This window comes from Mustela erminea, chromosome 9, assembly GCF_009829155.1.
Source record: "Mustela erminea isolate mMusErm1 chromosome 9, mMusErm1.Pri, whole genome shotgun sequence".
Taxonomy (NCBI): Eukaryota; Metazoa; Chordata; class Mammalia; order Carnivora; family Mustelidae; genus Mustela; species Mustela erminea.
Genome location: NC_045622.1, coordinates 53,709,493 through 53,721,412, shown reverse-complemented (window position 1 = coordinate 53,721,412; position 11,920 = coordinate 53,709,493). Strand labels below are relative to the sequence as shown.

The window sequence follows — 11,920 nt, the reverse complement described above, 5'->3', positions numbered from 1 at the left end:
TAGGTATAGGCATGTGACCCAGATGGCGCCAACAACAACAGAGGAAGACTTTTGATAAGATTTTTGGAAGCGATGGCATGTGCTTTTCTGCTGAGGCTGTAAGCAGGGAGGATGACGGCAGCCTGGAATTGCCGGGAGTCAACATGTGGAACCTGAAATGAAGCCAACACAGCAGGACAAGGTGGGGGATGGGGATACTCTACATTCAGTAATGTCTGTAGCCACAACTATTCTAGGACTTACTTTTAAGTAAAGTGGACCAAAATTTTCACTGTCCCTTAAATCATTTCCTCCTCCCTCCCTCCATCCATCCATCCATTCTTTCATTTGACACACAGACACACTCCTAACTGGTACAAATAGAGCTTTTTAAAAGAAATCCTTTTTACTTATTTTTTTTTAAGTAATAAACTTTAGTTTTAGAGCACTTATAGTTTCACAGTATAAAAAGTTCCCACATACCTCCAGTCCTACCCAGGCCTTCCACTTGCCCCCCTCAACATATAATCTCCCTATTAATATCCCATGCCAGAGTAGTATGTTTGTTACAATTGATGAACCTACACTGAAGTGTCATTACCACCCAAAGTCCATTGGTTACCTAAGTGTTCACTCCTAGTGTACATTCTGTAGGTTTTGACAGACGTGTAATGACATTATCTATCGTTACAGTGATTTTACTTTTTATTTAAGTATAAACTACATAAAGGATATAATCTTACATGTATAGCTTGATTCATATAACCCCTACCCAGATCAAGATCTAGATCATGGTTCCCATGTGCTCCATCCAAGTAGTTGCTCCTCTAAAGTTATTTACTATTCGGGCTTCTTTCACAAATTTTTTTTTTTTTTTTTTTGCTGCTTCTGAACTTTATATAAATGGAATCTCACGGTGTGACTGCAACCTCTTAGCCTCTTAACAGCCCAGTCTTTCCTTCACAATGAGAAAAGACTTGGGGGCTAGGGATGGGAGCGGTGGGGGAAGGAATGAGTATGTTTTGCATATGAGGGTATATTGTGAACAGAAGGTTGATTACAACAGATGATGTTTTTCAAAAATGGCCACAGCAGTATTTCTGGTTCTGTGTGTTCTTTCAGAACTCTACTGCTCTTCCATTAGGAAGTGGAGTCTTTTTCCCTTCACTTTGAACCTGGGTGGGCCTGACTGTTCCAACCAAGAGTATGGCACAAATGATAACATGACTTCCATTGTTTGATCATAAAAACTTCCAGTTTTGTTTCTCTCTCTGCAGTCACTTGGCCTTGGAATTTCGCCACATGTTGCAAGGAAGCGTAGGCCACATGGAGATGCTACATACGGATGTCTCTGCTGATAATCCCAACATAGATTCCAGGCAACATCAATTGCTGGTCATATGAATGAATGAGACATCAGATGACTCTAGATCTTAGGTGCCAAGCTTCCCCAGTAGACCCCAGAGGAGGAGAGATAAACTGTCTCCACTAAGCCCTACCAAAATGAAGATTTGGGAGCAAAATAAATTGTTCAAGCTACAGCAATGTTTTGTTATGCAACCACAGATAACCAGGATTCTGTAATATCTGTGTGTTCTTGGGAAAGAGTCTTTTGGTGATACCTGACATCGCACAAATTACTTTTCTCTCTAGGTCCTAGTTTCCTCAGCTATGAAATGGACGATGATTACTGTCATGGGAATGTTGTTGTGAGGTTTAAATGAAGTGATGTACACATGGTGCTCTTTTTATAATTGGACTTCAATAAATGCTACTTAACTTCCATAAAGTTGTCCTAGATTTGTTGCTTTGTACAAATTCCTAAAGCCAGATTTTGTCCACAGCAAATGGGCATGTACATTGCAACATTGTAGCTTCCACACTGCTCTAACCCCTCACTTGCTCTAGGGGGAGCCAGCCATCATGTTGCTAGGATGCTCAAGCAGCCTTATAGGGAGGTCACAGAGTTGAGATACAGATCTCTTCCCTGGCTAAAGTGTCAACCACCTAAAGGAACTATCTGGGGAGCTGATCTTTTAGCCCCACTCAGTCTTCAGATGACAGCTGCCCCAGCGGACATCATGACTGTAACCACTTAGAGATTCCAAGCCAGAATCAGTCCGCTAATTTAATTCCCATAGAAACTGCAAAACCCATATGAAATGAAAACAAACAAACAAAAAACAACTGAAAACCAAAATCTTATTTTTGTTTTAAATCAAGGTTTGGGATTACTTATTATGCCCCAATAATTAACTAATAGCTACATCAACATGGGAAGGGATGTAAGGGAGGAACTGATTGAAGGAGGGCTGTTTTAGGGTTTATATGGAAGGACAGAAATGGCTGAATGAAGTTGAAAGTGCCAATGAGACCAAGTTTGAAACACATGATCCTAGGTCCCAGCTTAGAAAGGGAATAAAGTAAAGTTGGAGGAGGGGAACAAACTTGGAACCCATAGACTGTAAACTACAGATTTCACTGAAGTTGAAGAACAGGTTTGGTGAGGGTAAAGGAGTATAAAAAGTCTGGATAAAAGAAGGTCTTGTTTAGAAGGTAGAATCCCTTGGTTACTGATTTCAGAGGTGGAAGAGTTCTGGAGAACAAAGTACAGATATGATCAAAGAAATGGTGGTTGAAAGGCAGTGCTGGGGGAAGGTTTTTTGTTTTTTTAAAAACTTTCTGGTGAGGACAAAGGCAGAGGGGACAACAGGGCAACATAAACTAATGATAGCAGGCTGTTAAAAAGTTTATAAGATCCCATCATCCCTTGAGAGATGGAATGTAGATGGAATGGAGTTTGCATGGCTTGATAGAAAAAGCCTCAGTGCAGGAGTAGCTGATCTAGAAATGTGGTTACAAGGTGAGGAGAATACCAGCCTTTACTTCTGGTTCAAGATACTAAAGATGGGGACAGAATTCCATTTGAAAGGGCGTTAAGAGCAGCAGTTAACTCTAGGACAATATCAGATTTTAGGCAAGATAAAGAAGTGATGGCAGTGCTCTAGGAAAATGTTAGATATACAAGGAATTTTCTTTGTAAAAAAGCTGGAACTTTATTCTGTTGGCCACTGGAAACCACTGGAAAGTTTTACACAGGTGGCTGACGTGGTGAGCTTTGAATTTCAGAAAGGTCACCCTGACAGCAGTGACAGTATGGTGGATATACTGGGGAAGGAGTGTAGAGAGGTTCTTTTAGAGGAAAAGGGTTGGGGAAAAGGTCTTCTCCACCTAGGTGGTGTGATGAGGCCTCATTATCAGCTCACTGAAACACTGGGGCCAGCTATTTGTGAAGTACAGACTACAGAGTTTAGTGGGCAGTAAGGGAGAGGAGATAAGGCAGTTGACAAGGCAGGGTCCAGATCTTTCACCTCGTTTCTGAAGCTGTTCTAGATTGTTCAGTGCATTTTTGATCTTCCAAGAAAGCCAGGTATATAATTGCCATCTCCCCTTACTTACCTTTTCTTTTCTGTCTCCCGAATCTACTTATCTTGATCTACTATTTTATATGCTACTAATATAGTTTATTGCCAAGTTATTTTTAAATATTACTAATTTAATTTTTTGCTTTTGCTCTTCTCGTTTTTAGTATGCACCTTGGCTTATACCATTGTGGTAAAAAAATCTTTCCGAAGGTAAGAATCTAAAGGCAGTGTGGTACAATGGAAAGACAAGCAGACTTTAAGTCAAAAGGGTTGGTTTCCAGTCCCAGTCCTGCCATAAAGTTCCTGTATGACTCTAGTTAACTCATTTGATGTTTTTGGACCTTTTTTTTTTTTTTCATTCTGAAAATGAATCTCTAAAGTCTTATCCATTTCGACTTGCCTACCTGTATAATATTACAGGGAACTTAACAGATATTTTCATGATAATTGTGAAATCCAACTTCTCCAATATAGCACTACAAAATTATAGTGGGTGGTAGGCTTCTTGAAAAAGTCTGTTTCAAGAAACCTGCTTAACCTGGTTGGTTAAGACACTGAAGTGCAAAGACCTCTCCTTAAAGAGCTCATTGTCAGGAAGATTTCTGAACAAATGACCATAACTTAAATGTTCTGGATTCTGTAACAAGGTATGTAGAAGCAGAGGCAGAAATGCCTGTCTTATCCTAGAGGGAAAGTTAGGGACAGGATAAGTTTTTTTTCTTTTTTTTAGATTTTATTTATTTGACAGACAGAGATCACAAGTAGGCAGAGAAGTAGGCAGAGAGAGAGGAGGAAGCAGGCTCCCTTCTGAGCTGAGAGCCCTATGTGGGGCTTGATTCCAGGACCCGGTAATCATGACCTGAGCTGAAGGCAGAGGCTTTAGCCCACTGAGCCACCCAGGCACCCCAGGATATGTTTCTTGAGGGTAAAGTTTGACTCTGAACCTTAAGGAAGAGAAGTTAATATTGGGAATATTTGGGAACATGGAGCAATCAGAGGCAGAATAGGGAAGGCAGACTCAAACATATATAGTTAGGAGGAAAGGAAGGATATATGATAGATTGGGACTTTGTTAGAAATACAGAATATGGGGCGCCTGGATGGCTCAGTAGGTTAAAGCTTCTGCCTTCAGCTCAGGTCATGATCCCAGAGTCTGGGATTGAGCCCCAAGTCGGGCTCTCTGCGCCGGAGGGGGCCTGCTTCCCTTCCTCTCTCTCTACCTGCCTCTCTGCCTACTTGTGATCTCTGTCTGTCAAATAAATAAATAAAATCTTTAAAAAAAAGGAAAAAGAAATAATCTTAGGATGCTTGGGTGGCTCAGTTGGTTAAGAAGCTGCCTTCGGCTCAGGTAATGTAATGATCCCAGAGTCCTGGGATTGAGTCCTGTATCAGGCTCTCAGCTCCACAGGGAGTCTGCTTCTCCCTCTGATCTTCTCCCCTCTTATGCTTCCTCTCACTCTGTCTCTGTCTCTCAAATAAATAAATAAAATCTTTTTTTTTTTTTTTAAAGGAAGAAACAAACATAGAATCTTAGGCGCCTTACCTAGACATAACTCAGTCAAATGGGAATTTTTGACGGGATCCTCAGGTAGTTCCTACTGAACATGCAAGTTCGAGAACCACTGGTCTAGAGCAGACACTGGAGTCAAGCTGCTTAATTCCTGGCTTTACTATTTACTTACAAATGTATGACTCTAGGCAAGTTATTTAATGCCCTTCCTGCGCCTCGGTTTTCTCATTTGTAATTAGAAATAATAGTTTCTACCTCATAAAATTTTAAGGACTAAATGATTTATATGTGAGATGCTTATAATAATACTTGGCACCAGGTAAGCACAAGAGTAAGCTATAATTCTTGACTTATATGCTACGTATTATGGTCAGAGTCAGTTTTATAAGCAGCTTGTCTTTCCATTTCTACTCCATTACTGTTTCCTTGACATCTGATGTAGAGGAAGACACTTGGAAGTCAGAAAATGTGGGGTTATAAAGTCCACTTCAATTCCTAGCTTTGTGAAATTGGGTGAGTTCTTCAATTTCTGTGTTTTCCTCATTCAAACGTGTTTGTGGGGGTGGAAGGAGGATCTAAATTATGCCTACCTGAGATGCTGTGAGGCTCAAAGAATGTATGTTAAACTAAACACTGAAGTTTCTTTTTTTTTCTTTTTTAAAAGATTTTATTTATTTATTTGACAGAGAGATCATAAGTAGGCAGAGCAGCAGGCAGAGAGAGAGAGGAGGAAGCAGGCTCCCTGCTGAGCAGTGAGCCTGATGTGGGGCTGGATCCCAGGACACTGAGATCACCAGGACCCTGAGATCACTACAGGGGCTGAAGGCAGAGGTTTAACCCACTGAGCCACCCAGGTGCCTCAAAACTGAAATTTCTTTTACCATCTTTCCAAAAGTTAAGTAACCGACCTGAAAACAGGTGGGAAATAGATGGAACAGAATGCATTTTAAGATCAAGGAGGGAGAGAAGGGCCTGGGTATTATGTCCCAATTCATGACTTTCTGAAGGGGCAGGTTTGGGTTTCAACAGTAACAATTTTCTGGGACCTCAGAGACTATTTTTAGCTAATGGGTAAATAGAAATAAGAAACTTAGATGCTATTTATTTTCTCTTTTTAAGCTATAGCTCCATTCAGAATATCACTAGTCTCACACGTTTGCAGAGGTCTACAATTTACAAATAACTTTCTTCTATGTTGTGTATCACCAACATCCCCATAGGGTACGATTAACCCCATTTACATGAAAACTGTTAATATCAGAAAGTGTATTAAGAACCCCATTTGAGGGGCGCCTGGGAGGCTCAGTGGGTTGAGCCTCTGCCTTCGGCTGGGGTCATGATCTCAGGGTCCTGGGATCGAGTCCTGCATCGGGCTCTCTGCTCAGCGGGAAGCCTGCTTCCTCCTCTCTCTCTTCTCTCTGCCTGCCTCTCTACCTACTTGTGATCTCTCTCTGTGTCAATAAATAAAAAATCTAAAAAAAAAAAAAAAAAAAAAAAGAACTCCATTTGACTTGGGCATTTTAACCAGATCCTACATTCCCCAAAATACAAAATTTAAGCGGAAGAACAATCACAAAACTTGGGATTAAATCTTCTACAATACCAAGCACTGGCTTCGATTTTATGGCCACGAATAACTACAGACTGGGTCCCTTTTCTCATACGTAAAATAGGGGCAACAATACCTTCTTCGCACAATTGTTCTGTGATTAAATTAGAACAAAGGCTAGAAGGGTGAACCTACCACGCCGTAAGGCCTCTAATAAATACCTTCTCCTTCTTCCCTTTGACAGCTAAAGCACGAGATATCACTATCATTCCCACTTCACACGCGGGGAAACCCGAAGTGGAGAACGCTCGGGTTCTCCTTATCCACTGGCAACTCCGCAACCCCCAGATTGGGTTTGGGCAATTGAGACGTCCGCTATGTCGGTTCCTGTAGCGTGGATTCTCTCCTTGAGTTGCGTCTGGTGGGGGCTGGAGGCCGCTGGTAATTGCTCCCATGACTCTGAGGAATCCGATACTAATCCTGAACGGCGGTTCAGGGACAAAGCTTCTTTCCTATGGTCCCTAACCTCGCCTAGAGTAAAGGTCGCGATAAAGCCTCTGCTCCAGCTGCCGACGCCATTTTGGCCTCTACGTGTGACGCCACACGTAGCAAAGAACGCAGTTGATTGGTTGGGAGACAGCAGCCGGAGGAGAGGCGCGCGAACCCCGAGAGGAGGGTATGGAGGAGAAGCCAAGGAAACTACAATCCCGGCCTTCTTTGCGCCTATGACAGCATACCAAGAGCGAAAGAGAAGGGAGCTTGGTTTCGGACCACAATTCCCAGAACCTCCCGCGATGTCTCCTCTTTCCTTTCAAAACGCGGAGGAAAAGAGGGACTGGGAGAACGGAGGCCTTCTGGAGTCCGCTCTCCGAAAGGCGGGAAAGGCGAACTACACCTCCCGACTGGCAGCGCGCGGCTGCGCTTGCGCCCTGATGCCTGTCGCCATCTTGCCCCTTCTGAGGCACCGCAAACAAACCCAATTCCTGGTGTTCCCTAGTCTTGGCGGAGGAGCCTTTTAGATGAGCCCCGAAAGGCCGGGCAGGTGGGTGACTCTCAGATAGGGTGCTGGGAAGAGCTGGCAGGTTAGCCAGGCTGGAGGAGCGCCGGGCCAGCCATTTGGTCCCCGGCTTGGGGCGCCCAGCCCCATCCTCCGTTGTCTCCTAACGGGATCGTGGGGCTCCCCGAGGTGGGCTGAGTGGGACTTTGGCAGGCCTGGTGCTGGGATCCTCGGGGTCCAGCTTTGGGAGCCTCCCGGTGAGTCTCGGTTGTCCGTCTGGCTGTCCGCGCGCCTACTCTCTCCGTTGTCCTCTCCGCTGAGGGAGCGAGCGAGGTGCTGATGCCGGCCGGGGCCCCTGACACCGACTACTGGTCCTGAAGGGTTTGGGTAGTGGGATTGACATTGGGGTTGGCGCTGAGCGGCACCGGTGAGGAGGGTGGGCGGGCTGCTCTTGTTGTGGTGCTGCGAGAGAGTGCGTGTTTGGGGAGGGGGCGGGGCGGGCTCGCCTCCTTGACACTTGAGTGGGGGAAGGATTACTCGAGATCCCGGCTCCGGAGCGAGCTCCTGCTCCTGCTGCCCAGATTTCCAGTGCGCTGCGGCCCCGCGGCGGGGTGCGCTGGCGGGGACGCGTCGGGATGCCGTGACGTGGTGCTTGATTCGGGCGGTCGCCGGCCGCCTCCAAGATCCTGTCGGGGGGCGGGGACTGGCCTGTGGAGGGAGCGGATTCCTTTGGCTCTGCCCCTTCTTCCTCCTCCCCACCCCTTTTCTTTATGTCATCCTCCCGGCTGGGGCGCGCAGTCCGGTTCTCCTTGCTCTGGCTTGGTTTGTAGCTGAGAGGACTATGGGAAGTCGGGGGGGGGGGGGGATCAACTCCGGGCGCAGAGCTGGAGTTAGGAGCCCCGGTGCCTGGAATGGGATGTAGCAGTTATTAGGGTTCGGTGCCTGTTTCCTCGACTAGACATTGCGCTGGCTCGTTCACTCACTCACTCACTCACTCGCTTACTCATTCATTTTACCCACTCTTCTCTATCTTCATTCATCTACCTAACAAATATTTACACTGGGTCTACCGGGTGCAAAGCAGGTATTGTGCAAGCGCCCAGCGCTCTTGTCTTTTTATCCTCTAGACCAGGCAATTCCCAGTATGAAGTAAGTTCCTGACATCTAAACTTTTGGTAAATGATTCTTTAATGACTACAGAGTGTAAATTCATCGCTCATTGTTAAGACTTGAGAAGAAAGTTTTTAGTTAAGTTCCATTAGCCCATGTAACGTGGTAGGAGGTATATGTGTTTTATCTCTTGTAACTCGCAAGTGAGAAACCAGACACAAATCAGGTAACTTGGGCAAGGTTACACGGGTAGTAGCACCTATTTATTAAACAGCATGCCAGCCACTATCATAAGAACTTCACATACTGTTCTTTAATCCTTAAACAGATTGGATGATAGTACTTCTGTTTTACAGATGTGCAAAACTTTTTTTCAGATAGTCCACTTTACCAGGATCACTCAGCCAGTGAGTTGAAAGCTGGAACTAGAAACTAGAGATGTCTGACCCTAAAGCCTGTGCTCTTTCCACTGCCCTGTGCTGGAATAATAAGCTGCGGAATGGTTGCTTAGTTCTTCATTTATCAGAAGTTGGAAAGTGTGGTAGTGAAATAGGATTGTGAGATGTTCTTACTGGTTTTACTTCTTAGTGTGTGGTTCTCCAGGTAAGTGGCCTTCGAATGTACTTTGGTAATTTGATTTTTGTTTCATTTGTTTTGGTAGGGAAGACAAGCTCTTTGGGGCTACCAAAAAGAAGCAGCAATGCCTGTTGTGTGGCCAACCCTTTTGGATCTCAGCAGGGATGAATGCAAAAGGATTCTTAGAAAATTGGGTACGATTTTCGTTTTTGATGTTTATACCTTTCTATGATACTTTTCCCTTTCTGTTTTTGTCATGGCTGTTTGCCTGGATGTCATCTCATGCTGCATTAGAAATTCTTTAGAGGTGTACTTTTCATCTTCTCATTATTTCCCCACTGCCTAGCATAGTGCTTTTTTTTACGTAGTAGATGCATGGACCATAATAATAAAAATAGTAGCTCAGAGTTCTTGAGGGGTACTGGGCTATTCAGAGTTCTTTACATTCAATATCTTATTTAATCCTCACTCAAATGGGAAAGGTGGGTATTTGTGTATGTGTGTGTTTCCATATTACAGATGACAAAACTGAAGTTTAGAATTCAACATGATGCTGATAATAAGTCAGGGAGTCAGGACTGTAACCCAGGGAATATGATTCCAGTCTTTAGCATTATTTTAATCTTCATGAATGTATGTGTGATTTATAGACTGTTTCTGAATTCTGAGTAAATGTTAACTATGCTGACTTTCCTAAATTATGTTTACAGTCAGTAATAAAACACGCTCTATGTTTCTTTCTCAACTAGCATTTAGGGAGAGAATTAAGCACTAATCCCAAGCCTAATTCATTGTATGTAATGAATTGTATGTAACTTCTTTTTATGCATTTAGAATGGTAATAGTTTTGTACTATTCTTGAGAAAATTACTCAAATCATTTTTTATATTCTGTGGCTCAAATGAAGATCCTTGTTTGAGAACGAATGCTTTAGACTCTAAGGTCCAAGAATGACCTTGTGTCTTCTTTACCACTGTAGTCCCAGGCTAGCACATAGTGAGTGCTCAGTAAATGAAAAAATAATTTGAAAAAGAACATTAAATGTTTTGGAAATGGATATGAATTATTTGTTTATAATTTTAAAGGGGAAAGTGTGGGCCTTGAATTCGGAGGGACCTGGGGTCTTGGTCTTGTCACTAATGACCCACAGGATCAAGGACAGTTTATTTAATCTCCTTAAATGTGTTGACATTTTTGTAAAAAAAGCATAATATCTGCCTCATAGGTTTGTTATGTGGATTCATTGTATATAAAAGGGTCCTACCATAGTGCTTGACATCTGAGGGTATAGTGTTTTAGAGCAGTTGCTTTCAGACATTATTTGCAGGAGAATCTTCAGAGGAAATCTTGCTTGGGAATTCTTTTGTGTAAATCTGAATCATAGCTGCCCTGGTGCTGTCTGCTAGTAACATTCTTTTTTATTTCCCATCAGGCCACTGGGAGGATTTCTCTTATTTTAAACTATTTCTTAGCATTGTATTTTAGCATGTTTAGAGAGCTTTTTTGGGCAGTCACCCATTATCATTTTTTTCCTTTAACCTTATATCCAAACTTTTAGTACTAATTCGAGGATGATTTTCTACACACTTGCATGCAGTTGCTATTGCTTGCTATCTACCATTTATCGAGTTGGACTGCTATTTACTCCATAACTAAAATAATTGCAGATGAACAGATCCCAGCTACAGTAGATTGGATTAGAGTTTCTGGGCTTTTGGGGCCTGAGTCAAGAGATTATGTTTAAATATAAAAATGGTAACCTTTAAGTCTAAATTTATCCTTAACTTTAGCCAGAGCTGTGTGGGTAATATTGCGGGAGAGCTGTTTCTATACAAAAGAAAACAGCCTTCCTACAGGGTAATGTCATCTTCAATGACCCTTCACTTTGGGAGGTGAGTCCTGATAGTGATTTGCAGAAAGACTTCCTCCCCACCCGTTGGCTCATTATCATAACAATGAAACTTTTGAATTGCCTTCAAACACTAGCGCTCGTTCCAAAGTTTAGAGAAAGTACTGTACTTAAGAATTAACTTAAAATATTTTAACAGTTAATTTTGTTCTTTTAAAAATAGTTATAAATCATTTAACATAAAATGCTAAACATTTAAATTTTACTTAGATAAAAAACACTGAGATCAAGAATTTTTTTTTTAAGATTTTATTTATTTATTTGGCAGAGAGATACGGGGAGAGAGGGAACACAGCAGGGGAGGTAGGAGAGGGAGAAGCAGGTCCCCTGCTGAGCCGGGAGCCCGTTTGGGGCTCGATCCCACATGACCTGAGCCGAAGGCAGATGCTTAATAACTGAGCCACCCAGGCACCCCAAGAATTTTTTTAATACTATACTGAACGTGCCAGTGATAGATAAATGCTTCCTTCTTTCTATCCTGCCTTTCCCATGCCTTATTTTAAAAAAACCATTCCTCAGTTACAACACCTACTTGGGGCTTCATGGACTGTAGTATAATTGAATGGCTGATTTGTTTAAGTGGAACGTTGAGTACTTTATAGAGTGATTTGGCGAATCTTTTTGTTTTCCGTGGTGTTTGCATGTATCTCTCATATTTATGTGCCATTAGAATGGCACCAAAACTATGAGAAATTCAATTAAGTTTGATATTTGTCAGAATCTGAGGATACCCATCAAAATGGAAATCATATGTCAGGGAAGTTCGAAGTCAGTAAATGTTCTTTACAATGAGTGAATTTCTGGAGAATGGAGGAAGTGCCTCAGATTGTGTGACTATAACTGTGGTCTGAGTTCCGGTTTAGTG

General features: G+C 42.8%; 1 protein-coding gene across 1 annotated transcript in view; it reads left to right on the top strand.

Annotated features, from left to right (window-relative positions):
- The first annotated feature begins 7,381 nt into the window (after positions 1 to 7,381).
- The window catches only part of EMSY (EMSY transcriptional repressor, BRCA2 interacting), a 90,062-nt gene continuing 85,523 nt past the window's right edge, over positions 7,382 to 11,920 (top strand). Inside the window, 2 exon segments of the mRNA XM_032360531.1 lie at positions 7,382 to 7,505; positions 9,232 to 9,340. Coding sequence (XP_032216422.1) covers positions 9,271 to 9,340 — 70 coding nt within the window. The 5' untranslated portion in view covers positions 7,382 to 7,505; positions 9,232 to 9,270.